Genomic DNA, 20,116 nt, shown 5'->3' on the forward strand with positions numbered 1-20,116 from the left:
TGAGTGTGCAGGAGGGAGAACTTCATTGAAACTCCTAAGATTTCTGACATTTGACTCTACCCTAGGGAGAGGACTTTCTCACAACTTCCCCTTCAGCCCCTGTCTCTCTGAAAGGGAGGTTTCCATGTCTGTCATGTTAGCATATTATGTCATTCATGGTCTCTGGGAATTCAGACCCAGAGCAGCAGGAGGCAGAACTCAGCACTACACTGACAGAGACACCAGAGGAGAAAAAAGAAACAAACATGTTAACGCACGAAATGACCAGACACAGGGGACAGCACTTCACAGGTGACATTCAGTTCACTTGGGGGGGATTTCTGGGAAAGTCACAAGAACTAGACATTAACTCATCAACCGAAATGGAAGCTTAGAGCTTGTCTACACATGAATCTAACCCATCAATCCATGATCATGGAGAAACACACACAGGTCCATGTTCACCAAGGCCACACAGGAGTCTGCCTCCAAACAGACCTCCCACTGCTAGTCCCTGCTGGTTAACAACAACAGGCACCTACCAGATACTCCTGGCTTTTCCCTTCTCCAGTCACTTTCAATCCCAGCATCTTTTCTCTCTCATCCCTCAGAGTCTTCAATTGGGCCTGGATTCTTTCCTGAAGAAACAGAAAGGATTTGGGAGCTTTTATTTGAATGGTTGAGAGGGGTGTGGAGCTTTTTGTTTTTCCATCCAAAACCCAAGATGACTGTTGGTCCTAATTGCTTTGTGACATCAGGGTCACCAAGGAGATGAAACCTTATCAATGCAGACTGGGAATGTGTCATATTCCGACTTATTACCAAATCCGGTTCAGTCTTTTCAGTAATTAGCGAGAGATCTCAATTATAACCAAGCTTTATTGGTATTTGTGAACTGATTAGTAGTACAGCACATAACAGGACACTGGAGTCACATGGGGGTGAATCAACAGGCCTTTTTTAAAAGAAGGTTTAACAAAGAAAGTGATACAAATCCCAGAAGCCACCAGGGTTTCAATATGGGCTGGGATTTCAGCCCTGAAGCCCTTGGGACTGCACTGGTTGGAAAGAGCTGGTCTAAGCACCAGGGCAAACCCCTGAGACATCGGGAGGCCATTCGTCTGGTTGGAAGCTGCACAGTCCCCAGTTTTGTGGAGCACTATCCCTGTCCGGTAGGGACCCAGCACTGGACATGGGTTGGTCCAGTGAAAAAGAAAGAGGAGGAGACTGAGGACGCAGGAGGATACCAGTGAGGGCGGGGGTAGGGGGCAGGGGTAGGGGTGGCACCTCCATGCAGAATGATGAAGGTGGAGGCAAGCTGAAGAAGGCGGGGGAGGGCCTATGCAGGCAGGCATCGGGATGTTCTGTGTTCTGGGGATGCCTCAGTGGCCACACTAATTAGGCAGATTTGTATATAGAATGGTTGGGGGTTGCCCCAGTGCTGCCCTAAATCCTTTCCATGGCAATGCCCCTTGGGCAGGTCCCCACTGTCCCATTCCCTGGTAAAGATCCCGGAAGCAGTGCATTCTGGGATATTACAAAATCTGCCTGGTGGGACTAAAAGAACGGCTCTGGCTGGTCCTTGCCCACGTACACAACAGAACAGGTCAGACTGGCACCGGTCAGCTCCAGCCTGGGGTTAGTTTTGCTACAATCCAGTGTAATCCCAGTGGTACTTGGCATGGACCTGAGCTGTCTGGAGCCCTTTTGTGTGTGGACTCAAGGTGCTTGGGGTCCACACAGTGTTTAGTCCCGTGATCTCCTCTAGTGCAGGCCGGCAGCATCTGAATTTAACCCCTCATGGAGCAATACAGGAGTTCAGAATCCCAGTGGGAAACCTTGTCTCCGTGCTGAGCCTGGGAGTCTTTTCTTCCTACTGTTTACACTTCATCACTGCTCAGTGCTGCTGAGGGGGGCAGCGTTGGCTAGTGGTTAGGGGAATGGGCTTGGCCTTGGATAAGTGGGGGTTTATACCCAGCTCTGCCACTGACCTACTGAGTGACCTTGGACAAGTCACTTCCCCTCTCTGTGCCTCAGTTTCTCCTCCCACCATTTGTCTCGCTTGTCCAGTTAGACCAGGGGTGGGCAAACTTTTTGGCCCATGGGCCACATAGGGGCTGCAAAACTGTATGGAGGGCTGGGTAGTGAAGGCTGTGCCTCCCCAAACAGCCTGGCCCCGCCCACTATCTGCCCCCTCCCACTTCCTGCATCCTGACTGCCCCCCTCAGAATCCCCGACCCATCCAACCCCCCCACACTCCTTGTCTCCTGAGCGCCTCCTCCCAGGACCCCCCATGCCTAACCACCCTCCCGGGGCCCCCTGCATCCAACCCCCCCTGCTCCCTGTCCCCTGACTGCCCCGCTCCTTATCCACACCCCTGCCCCATCAGGCCCCTCAGGACTCCCACGCCCCATCCAACTGCCCCCTGTTCCCAGTCCCCTGACTTCCCCTCAGGACCCTCTGCCCCTTATCCAACCCCCCGGCCCCCTTACCACGCCACTCAGAGCAGCACGTCTGGCAGCCTTGCAGCTCACTCGGAGCCAGACACGCTGCCGGCCAGCCCTGCAGGAGCGTGCAGCCTCACCGCCCAGAGCACTGCCTACACAGCGGTGCGGCTCCTGTGGGGTAGGGGGGACAACGGGGAGGGAGGTTCTAGCCTCCTCAGCTGGGAGCTCAGGGTCTGGGCAGGATGGTCCCGTACGCTGGATGTGGCCCATGGGCCGTAGTTTGCCGACCCGAGTTAGACTGTAAATGGCTCAGGGCAGGGATTGCCCCTCACTGGGTTTTCTACAGGGCCCCCCACAATCGAGGTCAGATCTCATCTGGGGGCTGTAGGTGCTGCTCGGATGCCAATAACAATAATAAACACTGTGACACAGTCAGTAATAACAGCCACAGCTTGTAACTCCCCCTTCTCCAGCCTGAAGGCAGCACTCCCACATAGACTGGCCTGCAGCTCATTTAATAACTTCCGGTCTGCAGAGAGTTCCCTTATTTCACTGGTGGGAGCTGGGTTTGAAAAGGATTCAGCTGCTCAGAGAAAACTTTCCCACATCAGACAATTTTTAAATCTTTCTGTTGCCTTTCTTGCCAGGCTGGAGTATCATTAATTTGTACAGCCTCTTTCATGCAATGAAGGCTACACACAGCTGAGTGACACAGTTACACCTGTCTCAGGCAACTTGTGATGCCAATAACCTGTAACTAAAAGCCTAAGTTATTACCCATTAGACTGGACAGCAAATCTGTACCTTGTACTCCTGGGCAGCTTCCTGTATGGGAACCACCATGTGAGTGCGGTGAGCCCGGGATCTGTCGCACACCACACAGATGGGGGTTTGATCCTCTTCACAGAACAGTTTCAGAGCCTCCTGGTGTTTCCCACACACCCCGTCCCCTCCGCTTCCCTTTGCTCCCTGTAAACTCAGTCGCTTGGCGATTTCTACCATGTTTGCCAGCTGCCTGTTGGGCCTGAGGTTTCTCTGTTGCACAGTTTCTCTGCACTGAGGGCAGGAGATGTCTGTATCGGATCCCTCCCAGCACTGGCTGATGCAGGCTCGGCAGAAATTGTGCCCACACTCCAGAGTGACAGGTTCTGTGAAATACTCCAGACAGACGGGACATGCAGCTTCCTCCTGGAGACTTTCCACAGGGTTCTCTGCAGCCATGGCTCCCTCTGGGCAGTGTAACAGGGGAAGTTTCAATTTCTTGAGTTCACCCTATGCCCCGCCTGCAGCAGCAAGGGGGTGTTTCCCTTCCTGGAACTGACTCCTGCCATTTATTCAGTTGGAAGGGGCCTACTTGTAAAATTACAGCCCTGGAGGTTGTGGTGAAAAATTTACCACTAGGGCTGTGGTCTGGCAATCAGCCCTGTGTGCTGGTGGGGAGGGTCACTGGGGCTTCACGTGGACGTCAGCTCTCCCTGTGAGGATGAGCCTGCAGGGGCAGGGTCTGTGTATCTAAGGAGCGATAGTCAGATTTGGTGGAATTCTTTTTTTTTATACTATATATTTTTGACAGATAATGTTCATTTTAAGCAATTTTAATATTTATTGATTTAAACTTTCATAGTTGCACAAAAATCTGGGTTTCAGCATTTCATTCCAATTGTTACCAATTTAAATGTTCACAGCTCTGGGAAATTATGGGGGGATCAGACAATATTTTGGCAGGCAATAACTATTTATTGACATTGGACACTGAGATTCAAAAAGTTGAAGGTTTAGAACTGTTAAAATTGTCCGTGAGCAGGTAAATCTCCCCCCAGCAGCTTCCCCAGGGCAATAACTCAAATACTCCCCCACCACCACACGGACCGAGGCTGAAAGTCCATCTGATGGCAGCTCAGGGGCCTGTGGAATGTGCTGGGATCTCAGCCTGGGCTCTAGTGGGGCAGGTGCCCCTGTAACACAACCACTCCCAGCAAGGCCCTGCCCCCATTTTCTCCCTGTTTGTCAGTCCCAGCAGAGAGGCCAGGGACTCAGTGATGTACTGAGACCAAGCTCCTCCCCTGGGTGAGGGCTGGGGCCCAATGGCCAAGGGCAGCAGGCGTGAGGGGAGCTGGCACGAGGGGTCCTGCACTGCACAGGGTGTGGGATAAACAGAGAGCTCTAGGGGTCCCTGGTTCAGTGCTGGGTGCGCTGGCCAAGAGAGCAGCCGTCACCCATGTTCTTAGCCTGGCGGCATGGCCGTCTTTAGGCCAATTCAACCAATTCCCCTGAATCAGGCCCCGCCCCTAAGAGGGCCCTGCGTCGAAGCCCCAGTACGGCGTACCAGCAAGAGCCAGTGCGCTGTACTGGGGTGGCCCGGCTTCTCCAGGGGGCAATTTAAAGAGCCTGGGGCTCCGAGCAGGTGCTGGAGCCCCAGGCCCTTTAAATTGCCACCAGAGCCCCACTGCTGGAGCCCTGGGGCAGGGCTGTGGGGCTTTGGGGGCTATTTAAAAAGTCCGAGGCTCCTGTGGCTTCTACCGCCCTGGCCCTTTAAATAGCCCCTGGAGCCCTGGGGTAGCGGGGGGGCTCCAGCTGCCTCTGCCGCGCTGGTCCTTTAAATAGCCGCCGAAGCCCCGCCGCTTCCCCAAGGCTCCCTCGGCTATTTAAAGGGCCGGGGCGGTAGAAGCAGGAGAGCCCCAGGCCCTTTAAATAGCCCCCGAGCCCCGGGCTGCTGCTGCTACCCCAGTGGAGGAGGGGGCACTCAACATACAGGGTGGGCTGTTACCCCTGTACCCACACCCCTTGCCCTGCCTGCTGCCAGATCCTACCTCCAGTCAGCCCCTGCCCTGCCTCCAACCAGCCCCTTGTCCACTGGTGCCCTGCAGTTCCCAGGGCAGTAACCCTGCACACCTGCTTCAATGAGGGGGGCAGGGAGCAGCTGGGACCCACACATGTGCACACCCTAAGGTGACCAAACAGCAAGTGTGAAAAATCGGGATGGAGGTGGGGGGTAATAGGATCCTATATAAGAAAAAGACCCAAAAATCAGGACTGTCCCTATAAAATCGGGACATCTGGCCACCCTAGCACACCCCCATGGAGTGGCAGGGACCCAAGCATGTGAAACGGAGCTCATTTCTAGTTCAGGCCCATCTTTTTAAAAAAGAACTTTAGGCAGGGTTAACATACATCCATATTTTCCCAGACATGTCCAGCTTTTTGGTTCCTAAATCGCCATCCGGGAGGAATTTTTAAAATTTAAAATACGGACGTATGGTAACCCTATTGGTACAAAAAATACATACTGTGGCACATCCCTTAAATCAGAACTTTTTATAGGGAACCGGTTGCTAAGAAATGAAAGGCCTTTTTTTACATTTTTTTTTTGTAGTCATCCCTGCCAGGGCCCCGCCGAAAATGTTCGAATTGGGCCCCGCACTTCCTAAAGTCGGCCCTGCCTGGCGGCTCCTCTTTCTGTTTCCCTGCACAGGCTCCCCAGCTCTCGGGGACTCCTGGCTCTCTGCAGATGGCAGCGGGTGTGAGGGGAGCTGGCGCTGGGGCTCCTGCGCTGTACAGGGGATGGGCTAACCAGAGATCTCCTGTTCCCCAAGGCTCTCAGGCCACTTGTCCAGCCTGGCTGCAGGAGGGGATCTGGGGACAGACAGAGGGGACCTGGGAGAGTCTGGGGGGGCAGCCACCTGGGAACAGACACTGAAATCCAGCGGTGGTGAGAAAGGCAAAGGGGCAGGTGCTCAGGGCTGTGTCCCTTAGATATTCACAGCTCATGTCAGTGAAGATGCTGATTGGGTGGTCACTAGGGGTTGAACCATCAAAATTATAATTCAATGTACAATGGATCTTAGTACTTGGTGTCAAACAATGACTGAGAAACCGTCACCAGCCACTTCCCCAGAGATGCCGATAACCTGAGTGTTAATAAACTTCTTTTGCAAGCAGAGACCCCAAGGCACAAGAAGATCCCACGACCTGATCTGGTGCCTCTTGAAAGCAGAGGAAAGATTCCCAATCACATAAAAGGCTTTTGGCGCAATCCCTGAGTGACTTGGTCAGTCACCCTGAGTGCCAGTCACTGCACCCCCAAAACTAGGTTCTCTGCACATGCAGTGCAGGGGGGTTGGGGAGGTGAAATCCACCCCCATCCTGGAGCCGGGACGTAGGGCTCCAGCACAGCACACCCTGTGCACCCTAAAGTCAGCCCCTCCCCCAGCCTGAGCAGGGGTGGGGCCACTGAGAGGGGCTGGCACTGGGAAGAAGCTGGCACCGCGGGTAGGGGCTGTTCCTCATGGGGAGGAGCTGATCAGCTGCCCTGCCTGAAGCACAACCACTGCCTGTGACACTCCGCACGTGCCCAAGGCTTGCAGTGGCCTCCTGCCACCAAATTGTGCCCATGTTAAAAAATGGGCAGAGCTCAGTGGCCTTACCACCATGGCCCCTGGTCTTCCCTGTTCCAGTGCCCCTGGATCTCCTCACTGCTACATGGGCTAGTTTTGGGGCTTTGTGTCCTGGCCACTGTCGCTTTGGTTGGTAACTTTAGCTACAATCCCATGGAGATGTTTGCACTGGAATTGTCTCATAATTTAAAGACAATCTTCTCCTAAAATCTCACCCGGTCTGAATGGTCCTAGGGATTTCACCTTTTCTCTCCAGTTCAGACAGCAGAGTGTCTGGAAGAGGAAAGGGGAAGAGAGGTGAGATTTAAAGCTTTCATATTATTACAGCGTCCCCAGTCTGAACTCCCAGAACTGTGTTTTAATCATGACAGAGAAATAGAGAGAGACACACTTGGGTATTTAATATAAAAAGGTCTGAAGCCGTCTCTTTTGTCTCTCACTCAGGCATCTCCTAGCAATGGAACCAACATCCATGAAGCCTCACAAGCATCCCAGGACAGACAATCTGTAAGTGAGATTTACTTTTCCCTCATCATCCCCTCCCACCCCTCAGACTCCAGTTGGTTTGTCTCATTCACTTGCTGCCTTTTGTCATAACCAAACCCAGAGCCTGCAAAGACTTTGGCATAAAAGTAACTTTACCCACTTGGGTTCCTTTGACACTAACGGGATGTTCAGAGCGCCCTGGAGCGCTGGCTGCAGCCCCCCTGCGCCACTGGGATTCCCCTTCCAGGAGACACTGGAGCTGCTTCTCCTCCAGCAGCTAATCCAATCCGTCCTCTTGCTGCTGCAGCCTCACTGCTATTGGTAGTGTGCTCGCTCCAGCAGTGTCAGCATGTTTACATGGACCCATCTGGGAATCACCCCTCCCAGGTGCTGTGTAGACGTGCCCTCACCGAACTAGGACATTCGCAATGTAAATAGGGTCTGAATGAGCTCTCCCCTGACACCTAGTGATGAGCTGGGGAAGAGGCCTTCAGGAGCGGCCCGTGTTTGCATGGACACACCCACCCTGCCTCGGTGCTCAGCATGATGGAGCTGCTTTGCCCAAATGATCTCTCTTGGCTGGTATTGGATCACAAGTCAGTTTGTTATTGGGGGCAGAGGTACTAAAGTGTTGTTATCCTTGTTGTGTGAATCAAGGGCAGCAGAACTGTGCTTGGCATGCCCTGATTGAGGGGCTCACCCTCAACTCAAACTGCCCTAGCTGGGCAGATGTTGTTTCCAAAGACTAGTGGAGGTGTGAGAGGGTGTTGAGATATTTGTACTAGAGGTTATAAATCTTGGCTGCAATCTAGTTTTTTCTGGGTCCACTGTGTAATCATAGAGTTGGTTAAAATTCAATGGGGAGTTTTGTTACATACTAACAAATCTGTAATCACTTATTGTCAGGTCTCATCATTAGATCTTTGTTGGGAGAGTTTCTCTGATACCATAGACTGCCCTGTCTGTGCTACCAGTGAGGCTCCCCACTAGCAGCTGAAATCATTGAGAGCTGTGCTAAGTGGTATGAGTTGAAGATGTCCCAGAGAGTGTGGGGTGGCGAGCCAATAACTGGCTGAGCAGCTGGTGCGGTGGTAAGTAGAGCTGTGAGTGGCTGGCAAGGCAGCCGGTGCCAGAGCAAATGCCTGGACAGTGGAGCAAGCAAGATGCATGCCGTAGCCCCCGCCAGGGTGAGAGGTGAACTCTGCAGATGCACCTCTACATTCTGGGTCTTCACTGTGAGTGCTGCAGAAGGAGAAGGGGTGGGCACGTTAAAGGAAATTTTGGTTGCTTGAATTAAGAACCTGAGACAAAAGGTCACTGCCCAATGTATTCCAGGGTGGTTGTTTTGCTCATGGTTTTATGTTTATTAATCCAGCTTGCAGCGTTTCCCCAAATGAATGCTGTGTGATTTCCCTCCTTTCATTCAAAGTTGCTTTTCTACACTCAGACGCCGTGCTTGCGAGAGAGGAAGTGTGTAATTTGCCTCTAGAGGCGCCCAGGGGTGCTGTGTAATTTTCTCAGGAGCCGGTTCTGTTGTATTGTTGAAAAGGACCCCCTAGATCAGTGGTTCCTAAACTGGGGTTCGTGAACCCTTGGGAGTTTGCAAAATGTTACAGGGGGTTCTTGGGGAAAAAATCCCTAATGGCGGACGGAGCTTCCCTAGGGACCCTGGGCAGCACAGGTCAGCAGCCCAGATCTCCTGGACTTCCAAGAGCTAAGCAGATCAAAGTGAGCATTTCTATCACACTGAGGAGATTTCATCTTCAAGACTGCTTGTAAGAAATGGAAAGGGAGGTGGATATTTTTTGCTGTTTTTTAAATTAAATAGGCAGCTAGGATTGTTTTTAAACTTATTATGAAGAACAAGTTTAAGTTTTGTTGTAATGTGCATTGTTTGCCTGGACTGCTCAAGACCTGAATGCTTGTGTAGGAGGAACTCTGTGAGTTGGCTTCTTAAATACCTTCCTGCTGTTTCACATCTGATTCTCCTTGATGAAACCTAGGCAGGGGCGGCTCTAGCCATTTTGCCGCCCGAAGCACAGCGGCACGCCATGGGGGGCGCTCTGATGGTCACCGGTCCCGCAGCTCCGGTGGACCTCCTGCGGAGGGTCCGCTAGTCCCGCGGTTCTGGTGGACCTCCTGTAGGCGTGCCTGCGTATGCTCCACCGAAGCTGCGGGACCAGCGGACCCTCCGCAGGCACGCCTGCGGGAGGTCCGCCGGAACCGCTTGCCACCCTCCCGGCGACCAGCAGAGCGCCCCCAGCAGCATGCCGCCCCAAGCACGTGCTTGGTGTACTGGGGCCTGGAGCCGCCCCTGAACCTAGGACCCTTGTTTTATAAGACTCTTATTCAAAGTGACACAAGCTACGAAAGTGAGAGCTTGGAAGTGTGCTGCCGTTTTCATAATGTAATAAAAATACTGTCCCGATAAATGATAATTAATAATAAATAGCGTGTAATAAGCAGGTCATAAAAACAAATTTTATGTTTCCAAGATCACTGCTTTTATAATTTATACTCAGGTCAAGGAGAATATGCCTGGAATTATTAATTTTTAGGAGGAGGTTCACAGGACTTGACATTTTAGTGAAAGGGGTTCACGGGTTGTTAAAGTTTGGGAACCACTGCCCTAGATATTGAACCCAGGCCTGGTTGCTGCCAGCTCCCCCCAGCAGAAGGGTTATATTAATACACAGTGAGGGCATCCACAGCCACACACAGACTTGCACTGAAACAATAGGTGAGAACTAAACCCCCTTGAGTTATTTCAGTGACAAAGCCTTGGCTTGGCTGTGTCTTGCTGAACATCTAACCACCCAAATGGGACCAGCCGGGCTACAGGAGCTGCCTGGGTTAAGGTCAGAGGCAGCTGGTGTGTGTTAGTGACAATGCATGAAAATGGAAACAACTCATTAATCTGGAGCAAACCTTGAGCTGAAGGGTGATTTTATGATAAATCTTCTAAGATTTATGTCATCGCAATCTAAAGGTTACAGCCGAGCCCCTTCAGAACACGAGCTAAGAGCTAGAAAGAAGATTTTAGGTTTTAATTTTGTAAAACTCCAAACACAAAAGGGAAAGTAACAATCCAACCCATTCCCCACCCCAATCCCCCACCCTGTTCCAGCTGCCCCAGTCTCTTCCTGTCATTTTGTCTCCTTGGGCCAATACCGAGTTCATTATCACTGTGTTGACTGGATCTGCTGGGGGGAAATACAAGCCAGGGATCCATGTTTTGGTTTTGTCTGACTCTGGGCAGAGGAGTATCAGGCCGGAGAGAAGGGACAATGGAGACTGCTCAGCACACAAAGCTGGACGTGCTCACATCCACAGTTAGCAGGAATTGCTCCTCTGCACAGGCTCTTTGCTGCTGGAGCTCCCGGCAAATGTTTCCCATCAACGCATTTGCCTCCACAGGTCTAGACTCTGACTTGGGTTGTCCCATTGCTTCTTTGACCTGAGCAGTTTGCCAGTGTTTGGGGCCTTGCTAGGTTCTTCCATTGGCAGGAGAAATTGATTATAGGAGTCAGGTATTTCTTTGGTGCAATCTGTATTATTTACAAACAATGTCCATTCCTCTGCCCTGAACACGGTACAAACAAACAGCAGCGGCAGTTTCTTTACTCAGAACTCCACATCTGCCTTTCAAGGGAACCCTGGGCCTGAAGCAAGTTCTGTCACTCAGTTTTCTGCTGGGATCACACTCAGGGCTGGTTCTCTTGGCTTTCTGCCTCACGCACACCAAGCTGCCAGGCAATCCCTCAGCCCCTGTGTTTTCAGACGGCTCCAGGGAGCTTAGGCCTGTTCTACACTTAACATTTAGATCAACCTGGTGACGTTATTCAGGGCTGGGAAATATTGTGTGCTCTGAGTGCCACAGCTAGATCAACCTAACCCCTGGTGCAGACAATGGAATTCTGCCGGTAACCTGGCTACTGTCTCTCAGAAAGGAGGATTAACTAGAACGATGGAAAAAACACTTCCGGATGCATCTACACTATGGCATTTCAGTGACACAGGTGTAGCTGTGCTGTAGTAGCAGTATTCTTCCTGAGTATTCTTCCTGAGACCTGGTCTACACCTAAAGCTTAGGTCAGCTTAGCTACATCGCTTAGAGCTGTGAAAACTTTCATACCCTGTGTGATGTAGTTAGGTCAATCTAACCCCTGCTGTACATGCAGATAGGTCAAGGGAAAAATTCTTTGTTACCCTAACTACTGCATCTCTTGGAGGTGGATTTACTGCATTGATGGTAAAACCTCTTTTATCGACATAGGAAGTGTCTACGCTAGTCACTCATTCTTACTGGATATTGGGATGAATGCACATTCTCCAGTCCCTGGGTCTCCTACTCCCAGGCTCCCGGCTGGTGCAGAGCTTCCAGCTTCTTCCCAGAATGCCAAATCCCAATTAACTAATTCTGTGTCCAGGCCACTCCACATATGCCTGTTCCCAGCCCCACATTAATACTGCCCCCAACCCCACATCACTTCTACCCCCAGCCCCTCCACCAGTTGTGACCCCACAGCCCCTTTTCTCCTCCCATACCTGGTGCTGCAGGGAGGGAGGGTGAGGAGCTTTCAGGAGTCATAGAGCTAAGAGGCCAGATGTTGCGTGGACAGGAGTCCTCCAGGCCATAGGGACTAGGATTACTTGGCTAGAGAAACCCATTTTTCCACTTCCAGTGGGCTGTTTCTCCCCCCCCGCCCCCACCAATGTCTCAGTGGCACTGTCTGACCGAGAATCCCAAGACTCCTCCTGGATCATAATGGTCAGTGGCAAACAGGCTGCACAGTCTGTGGGGCAGTGATGAGAGTGGCTTCTCTACCATGTGTAGTAAGAGGAGGCCTTGAGATATAAACCTTGGTATCAGAGGCCTGGTTTGAGGCCTAAGGCCTGAACTAAGGTAATGGTCAAGACTTTGCTAACATAAAGCAAAGTTAAGCTGTGAGCCAGAGGCAGGCCCTGCTCACAGAAGCTGGCAAGGAAAGGGCTGATGCTGCAAAAAGAGACATACCTAAAAGGTACTGGACACCAGATATCAGAACATTCACATACTTGTACACTCCACACAGATAACAAGGAACAGGCTGGCCCATCCCAATGACAGGGCCAAAAGGGTAATATGATGGATAGAGTTGTTTTGTTCGAACCAACTCGTACAAGGTGAGAGGTGGCACCGTACTACGTAGAGGGGTTGTACCTTGCCAAATAGAGGGGTTGCACCTCCATACGTCAGGAGCGATGTGTAACGTGTTTGTACCTGTGTATAAGAATGCATCCCTGGGGCAGTGTCTTTGTCCAGCCTAGGGGGCAGTGGAAAGTCCCGCTACTGACTGAGCTGAGTCCATTGCCAGGAAGCACATAAGTACTGGCTAGCTGCACCTTAGCAGCATCTTGGACTTCATTTGCCAGGGAGCTGGAGACTGTGTTTCTCTTCGACAATAAACCTGGCCAACGTGCCTTCGTACCTTACTAGAGTCTGTGATCATTGGGGGTTCTCTCGGGGTCTGCTGTATCAGCGATCTGTGCAGAGCCGGGGCAGCACATGGAGGGAACACACACACGCAGCCGACTGATATCAACATTGAACAGAGCAGAGCCCCACACTGGTAGCATCTGACAACACCACGCAGAAGCCTCCAGGGTCATAGAGACAAGGGAGTGTGATAGAAACTCCACAGGGAGAGGTCACAGAGACAAGGGTGTGTGAAGCTAGAGAGGCTGATCTCCGGGCTCCCAGAGAACTATTCCCCCTGCCCCTCCCCTGTGTGTCTCAGGGACACAGGCTGAGCTGGGATCCCACCCCCACGCGGAGCCAGGGTCGGATTCTCTCCCCAGGGACGGAGCCCGGCGGGAAAGTGGGATCGGGGCCTCGTCACCAGCATCGATAAATGTCACCTGCCCCCGGTCACAGTCCAGACAAACCCGGATCCTGCTGGGGGCCCGGCTCAGGGGCAGGGGGGTCACAGGGGAGGTGAGAGCCCGGAACAGACCCCCCCACTGCTCCACAGCCCAGATCCCCCCCTCAGGGCTAAGTCTGATCCATCCCTTCCTCCCCACAGACTCTCTGGCCACCCCCATAGCCCAGCCTCCCTCACCCCCCACCTCCACCTCCCAGCAATGTCTCCCCGAGGTGAATCCCTCACAGCCCAGCACACACACCACAGTGTCAAATCTCTCAGGGTTCTTGGGCAGTCGCAGCCATGTGTCTCCCCATCTCACATGTTTCCGATCCTCAGACAGGACGAGGTCGGGATGAGCCGTGTCTGGATCCAAAGTCACATTCACTGGAGAGAGAATCAGAGCGTTAGGGGCAGAGCTCAGCCCTGGCTGGGTCAGACCTGGATCCCATGGAGATGCCTCTGTCCTGGGCACCTGAGACTGAGCAGAGACGTCACTGCAGCTCCTCAGGGTACGTCTACACTGCTCGCATAATTGGCGGGTAGTAATAGATCTATCGGGGATCAATTTATCTTGTCTAGTCTAGACATGATGAATCGATCCCCGAGCTCTCTCCCTGTCAACTCCGGTTCTCCCCCGCAGCGAGAGGCGGAAGCGGAGTCGATGGGGGAGCGACAGTATCTTAGCTTGACCTCCCATCCCCCACCCCTTAGCATAGATCAGGGCCTAGTGTGTTTCTCATTTGCTTCCAGGAGCTGAAGCCTCTGCTGGGGCTGCTCCATTCCCAGGGGCACAGACACCGGCAGGACGGCGTCAGAAGCTTTTATTGAGCAGGGAGCAGAGGAGGCCGGTACCAGCTTTAAACCCCAGAGGGAAACTTCCTCCCCTAAGGCAGCCTCCACTCCCAGGCCAGGGACCAGAGAGGAAGGTGCAGCATTGGGGAAGAGCTGCTTAAAACCAGAGAGTAGGAGGTGGCATTGGGTAGGGGAGCCCCAGCCCCATCCCAGAGAGAAGGGAGGAGCTGGCAGCATCACAGGGAGAGCATCTCCCCAATCCAGAAAGCAGTGAGCAGCTCCAATGGGAGAGCCCAGCCATGCCCACAGGAAAGGCCGGATGTTGGAGAAGAGCGATGGGGAGACCGCTCCACTAGGGTAAACCAGAGGGATGTGTCAGCCCTCAGGGCAGAGAGCTCTGTTCAGGTGCTGTTCAGCGAGTGTTTCTGTTCATCAGAGTGGGCATGAACTCAGCACTAAGGTTGGTGTCAGGAGTGTTTGTGTGATGTCAATCTGGGATCTCCCCAGGAGTTCTGGAACCCTGGTACAAGTTGCTGTGGGGGGCACGAGGTCTCACCACCTGTGGCCACATCCCCTCCATGGCCCTGCCACACTCCCCCTCTTCCTGCTGAGGCCCCGCCCCCTGGCCAGGCTGAGAACTTGGCTGCTGTGGAGAGCTTCTAATCCTCCACCTGCCCTGGGTGGGTTTCTGGGGGGCCTAAGAGCAGCCCCCAGCCCAGGTCCCCACTCCCTGGAATGAGTGATGTTGGCTTGGGATCTCCCCAGGAGTTCCGGACCTTGGTAAAAGTTGGGGGTGGGGCACAAGATCCCACCACTGGTGGCCCCACCCACTCCGTGGACCTGCCCCATTACTCCTCTTCCCACCAAGCCCTGACCCCTGGCCAGGCTGGGAGCGTTGCCTGCTGGGGAGAGCCCTTGACCCTCTATCTGTCCTGGGTGGGTCTCTGAGAGGACTGAGAGCAGCCCCCGTCCCATGTCCCTGCTCCCCAGGGTGCTCCACCCAGGGCAGGTGGAGGGTGCAGAGCTCCACAGTGCCACTTGGGCACCCTGGGTGGAAGCCTGGCTCTGGTTTCTGACCTGGCCAGGGGCAGGGTCTCGGGGGAAGAGGAGCAGGGGTGGGGTCGCTGAGAGGGGCCAGTGCTCGGAAGGGGCTGCAATCTCACCCTGTCTATGTGCTCCGAGTGGTTCCCCTCTTTTTCTCTCCAGTGCAGACGGCAGAGTGTCTGGAGAGGGAAAGGATAAGAGAGGTCAGATTTCAGGCTTCATATTTATAACAGCATCACCATTCTGATCTCCTAGAACTGTGTTTTCATCATGACACAGAAAGAGACGGAGACACACTCAGGTATTAAATTTGAAAAGGTCTCAAACCTCTTTCCTCATTGAGGCATCTCCCAGCAATGGACCCAACATCCTTGTGAACTCCCAACTTGTCAAAAGACATGAAATTGTAGAAAAGACCCTTGGGTCCTGATTCTGTCATCTCAGATCTGCTTAGGCTTCATCAGGGGAAGTTTGAGTCGCAAGACTGAGGTCCCAGTTATGCTGGTACGCCCTGAAGGTGATATTGGACACTGGACTATGAACTATTTCTGAAAGAACTCTTTACAGCTACAAAGCTTCCCATCTCTGCTATGAATCTGAACCTTGATGAATCAAATTCATGTCCGTGTGTATACTGATCTTTTAACCATACTCTCTCTCTTTTGTTTTTTAATAAAGTTTAGTTTCGTTAACAAGAAATGGCTGTAGTGTGTATTTGGGTAAGATCTGAAACATTTGTTAACCTGGGGCGTAATGTGTCCGATCCTTTGGGATTGGTAGAACCTTTTCTGTTATATGATGAAGTAAGATTTTCAGAAATCATTGTATTTGACATAAGGGAAATGTTTCCTTAAGTGACCTTGTTATTAAGTGATGTGTTCATAAATTCCTCTGTGGGATAAAGAGATGTTTCGACCACACAATGTGCTTAAAGACTCCAGACACCCACAATGTGCTGCCCAGGAGCACTTAGCAAAGTCCAAAAAATCCCATGTGGAGAAACGGGTCAAAGTGACCCATACATGTCAGTGTGTAATGACTGGTAATGAACTAATAAAAAACGAGAATAACTTGAAAATAGCTTGGACAGCAAAAGCGCTGCCAGTTAGAAGATACTTACAATGCATAACACACATGCATGTGTAGTGTATGAGTTATACAAGATACTTCCTATTCATAAAATTCAAAGGTGATTGGAAAAGAACTAATAAATATATAATCTGGATGTGTATAATACGTCAGAAATTGTAAGGAGCATCATAGGAGAAAGGCATCATGACCTGCCTGTGCCCCAGGAGAAGGTAAGTGGGCAGTATTTCTTTCAGTATGTCTGTCATTTCTTATTTTAACAGTAATTGTAATGGCAAGCCATGCTTTTGGAACAGTCTGAGTGTCTTGGATCCTAAGTGTGTGGTATTCTCATCCAACAATGAAATAGAAGGATAATGTAATTATGAACCAATTGACCAGCGCCATTCTCTTTCCACAGTCTCAGACACTGATCCCAGTTTCCCCTCCTGGATCCCTTCTAGGTACCTTTGAACTTCCTCAGAGCCTCCTGTAGCGCAATAGTTTTCTGGGAGAAACCACTGACTCGCTCTTCCAGTTCAGGAGAAATCTCCTCTGGCTGCTGCAACTTCCTCTTCTTACACCTGTAGAGAAACAATTTCATGTGATTACAGTTAATTGTGAGACTCAATATAAGTGGTTGCTAGGGAGTCGCTGCTCTAATGGGCCTGGAGTTAGAATTCCTCTGCTTCTCCCAGCTGCAGAAATCTGTCCCCTAGGAATTAGACTGAGGCACCAACTCCCACCTCCCCAGCTCATTCCGCACAGGTCTCCAAACGGTCCTCAGGCGGGAAAGACACTTGACCACTGCTGGCCTGGGCTGAATGGGAACCAGGGCCCCAGCAGTGACAGACCCATATTCCATCTCCACTATCCTGAGGAGGCCAGTCCCCAGGGAGGTGACATCTCTGGGAAATACTTGAGGTCAGTCCTTCCCACTGAATGGAGAATCCCAGAGTTTTCTGTGCAAGGGTGAGAACCTCAGGATGAAGTTGATCAGAGAGATTTGTATCTAGAATGTGACCTTCCCCACACGTTTTGCTGTACAGCCCGGGGGAGATGCAGTGCTAACATCACCATTAAGCCCTTTCCCAGTATTGTGAAGTGCGAGGGGGAGTGAGAGGGAGCTACGTACCTGCTCAAGGTGCTTCTGACATCCTAGAGGGGAAGGAGAGGGAGAGAGAGAGAGGAAAGACTGTCAGTTCCATTTGATTCACACAGGGGATCCCAGGGAAGGGATTTTGCAAATATGCGGAAGAGAGGCCCTGCCTTGATCCCAGGGCCATGGATTCCCTGAGCTAATGGGGCTTTTCCATCTCTAAGATCTCTGTCTGTAACTCTGCAAAGAACAATAGTCACTCACATGTCAGCAATGCACACGCCGAGTTACACTCAGATCTCTGACCGCTGGCTCCAGTGCTTATGATTCAGGAGCCCTCCCTTCCCTGTGTGGGGATCTGGGATGTTTCTAACCACAGGTGCTGGCTTCTAATTGTCCCTGGAGGTGCTCAACCCCAGGCGCTGCCCTGACTCCGCCCCTTCCCCAATGCCACACCTCCACCCTCCCTCTTACCACTGAGGCAGGTGGGAAGTGCTGGGAGGGACGGGGAGGAGTTCATCAGTGGGCATGAGGCACTGCGGGTAGAGGGGGGAGCTTTCTGCCAATGGGTGCTAAGCGCCCACTAATTTTTTTCCGTGGGTGCTCTGGCCCTTAAGCACCCACGGAGTGGGCGCCTCTGTTTCTCCCTGTCTCACCTGCAGGAATTCACTGGCTGGCTTCTGACACTTCCCCTCCAGCTCACTGATCAGCTCACTGAGATGGGAAATCTGCTCGGAGAGTTTACTGACATTTTCATTCTGGATCCTCACAATCTCCTCGTCCAGATTTTTCAGCTGGGCCAGCAGGAGTCGCTCTTGTTCCTTCAGGAACTGCTGCAGTTGCTGAAATTCGGACACAATCTTCTGCCTCTCGGTTTGTGTTTGTTTCTGTACAAAAATAGGGCAAGGGCTGGTCAGGGACATGGATGTAGCCTGGGGTCCTTTCACGGAGAGCTGAGTGTGCAGGAGGGAGAACTTAGTTGAAAATTTCTGACATTTGACTTTACCCTAGGGAGAGGATTCTCTCACAGCTTCCCCTTCAGCCCCTATATCTCTGAAAGGGAGGTTTCCATGTCTGTCATGTTCGTATATTATGTCATTCATGGTCTCTGGGAATTCAGACCCAGAGCAGCAGGAGGCAGGACTCAGCACTACACTGACAGAGACACCAGGGGAGAAAAAAGAAACAAACATGTTAATGCACAAAATGACCAGACGCAGTGGACAGCACTTCACAGGTGACATTCAGTTCACTTGGGGGGGATTTCTGGGCAAGTCACAAGAGCTAGACATTAACTGATCAGCTGAAATGGAAACTTAGTGCTTGTCTATGCACCAATCTAAACCAGTAATCCATGGTCATGGAGAAACACACACAAGCCCACGTTCACCAAGGCCACACACAGGAATCTGCCTCCAAACAGACCTCCCACTGCCAGGCCCTGCTGGTTCATAACAACAGGCACCTACCAGATACTCCTGGCTTTTCCCCTCTCCAGTCATTTTCAATCCCAGCAGCTTTTCTCGCTCTACCTTCAGAGTCTTCAATTGGGTCTGGGTTTTTTGCTGCAGAAACAGAAATGATTTGGGAACTTGAATTTGAATGGTTGAAAGGGGTGTGGAGCTTTTCGTGTTTTCATCCAAGATGACTGTTGGTCCTAATCACTTTGTGACATTAGGGCCACGAAGGAGATGAAACCTTATCAGTGCAGACTGGGAGTGTGTCATTATCAGACTCATTACCAATTCAGAGTCAGTCTTTTTTAGTAATTAGAGACAGATCTCAATTATAATTAAGCTTTACTGGTATTTGTGAATTGATGAGTGGTACAGAGCATAACAGGACATTGGAGTCACATGGGGGTGAATCAAAACATCTGTTTTTGAGGTTTAATGAACAAAGTGATACAAATCCCAGAAGCCACCAGGGTTTCAATATGGGCTGGGATTTCAGCCCTGAAGCCCTGGGGACTTCACTGGTTAGGCTGAGCTGGTCTAGGCACCAAGGCAAACCCCATGAGATGTCGGGAGGCCATTCGTCTGGTTGGAAGCTGCACAATCCCAGTTATGTGGAGCACTATCTGTGTCTGGTAGGGAGCCAGCACTGGGTGTGGCTTTGTCCGGTGAAAAAGAGGGAAAAGGAGACCGAGGCTGCAGGAGGACACCAGTGAGGGTGGGGGCAGGGGTGTGAGTGGCACTTCCATGCAGAATGATGCAGGTGAGGTCGAGCTGACAAAGGCGGGGGAGGGCCCAAGCAGGCTGATCGATTCAGGTGCGGGAGGGCCCCATGCAGGCAGGCGTGGGGATGTCCTATATTCTGGGGATGCCTCAGGGCCTCTCCTAATGAGGCAGATTTGTATAAGGAACTGTTGGGATTTCCCCCAGTGCTGCCCTAAACCCTTTCAGTGGCAAAGCGCTCTGGGTAGGTCCCCACTGTCCCATTCCCTGGTAAAGATCCCAGAAGCAGTGCATTCTGGGAGATTTCTAAAGGCTGCCTGGTGGGACTAACAGAACAGCTCTGGCTGGTCCTTGCCCACGTACGCAACAGTGCAGGTCAGACTGGCACTGGTCAGCTCCAGCCTGGGGTTAGTTTTGCTACAACCCAGTGTAATCCCAGTGGTACTTGGCATGGACCTGAGCTGTCTGGAGCCCTTTTGTGTGCGGACTGAAGGTGCTCAGGGTCCCACACAGTGTTTAGCCCAGTGATCTCCTCTAGTGCAGACCGGTAGCATCTGAGTTTAACCCTTCATGGAGCAACACAGGAATTCAGAATCCCCCTGGGAAACCTCATCTCCCTGGTGAGTCTGGGGCTTTTCTCAAGGAGTCTTTTTCTCCTACTGTCCACATGTCATCATTGTTCCATGCTCCTGAGGGGGACAGTGTAACCTAGTGGTTAGGGCAC

At 51.8% G+C, this 20,116-nt stretch overlaps 1 protein-coding gene across 1 annotated transcript in view; it reads right to left on the reverse strand.

Annotated features, from left to right (window-relative positions):
* Positions 1-5,992: 5,992 nt before the first annotated feature.
* LOC123346675 (zinc finger protein RFP-like) overlaps positions 5,993-20,116 on the reverse strand; it is a 36,840-nt gene continuing 22,716 nt past the window's right edge. Inside the window, exons 2-4 of the mRNA XM_044984150.1 lie at positions 18,708-18,780; positions 7,036-7,093; positions 5,993-6,059 (exon numbers count right to left, since the gene is read on the reverse strand). Coding sequence (XP_044840085.1) covers positions 5,993-6,059; positions 7,036-7,093; positions 18,708-18,780 — 198 coding nt within the window. The remainder of the gene's footprint in view (positions 6,060-7,035; positions 7,094-18,707; positions 18,781-20,116) is intronic.

This window comes from Mauremys mutica, chromosome 12, assembly GCF_020497125.1.
Source record: "Mauremys mutica isolate MM-2020 ecotype Southern chromosome 12, ASM2049712v1, whole genome shotgun sequence".
Classification (NCBI taxonomy): domain Eukaryota; kingdom Metazoa; phylum Chordata; order Testudines; family Geoemydidae; genus Mauremys; species Mauremys mutica.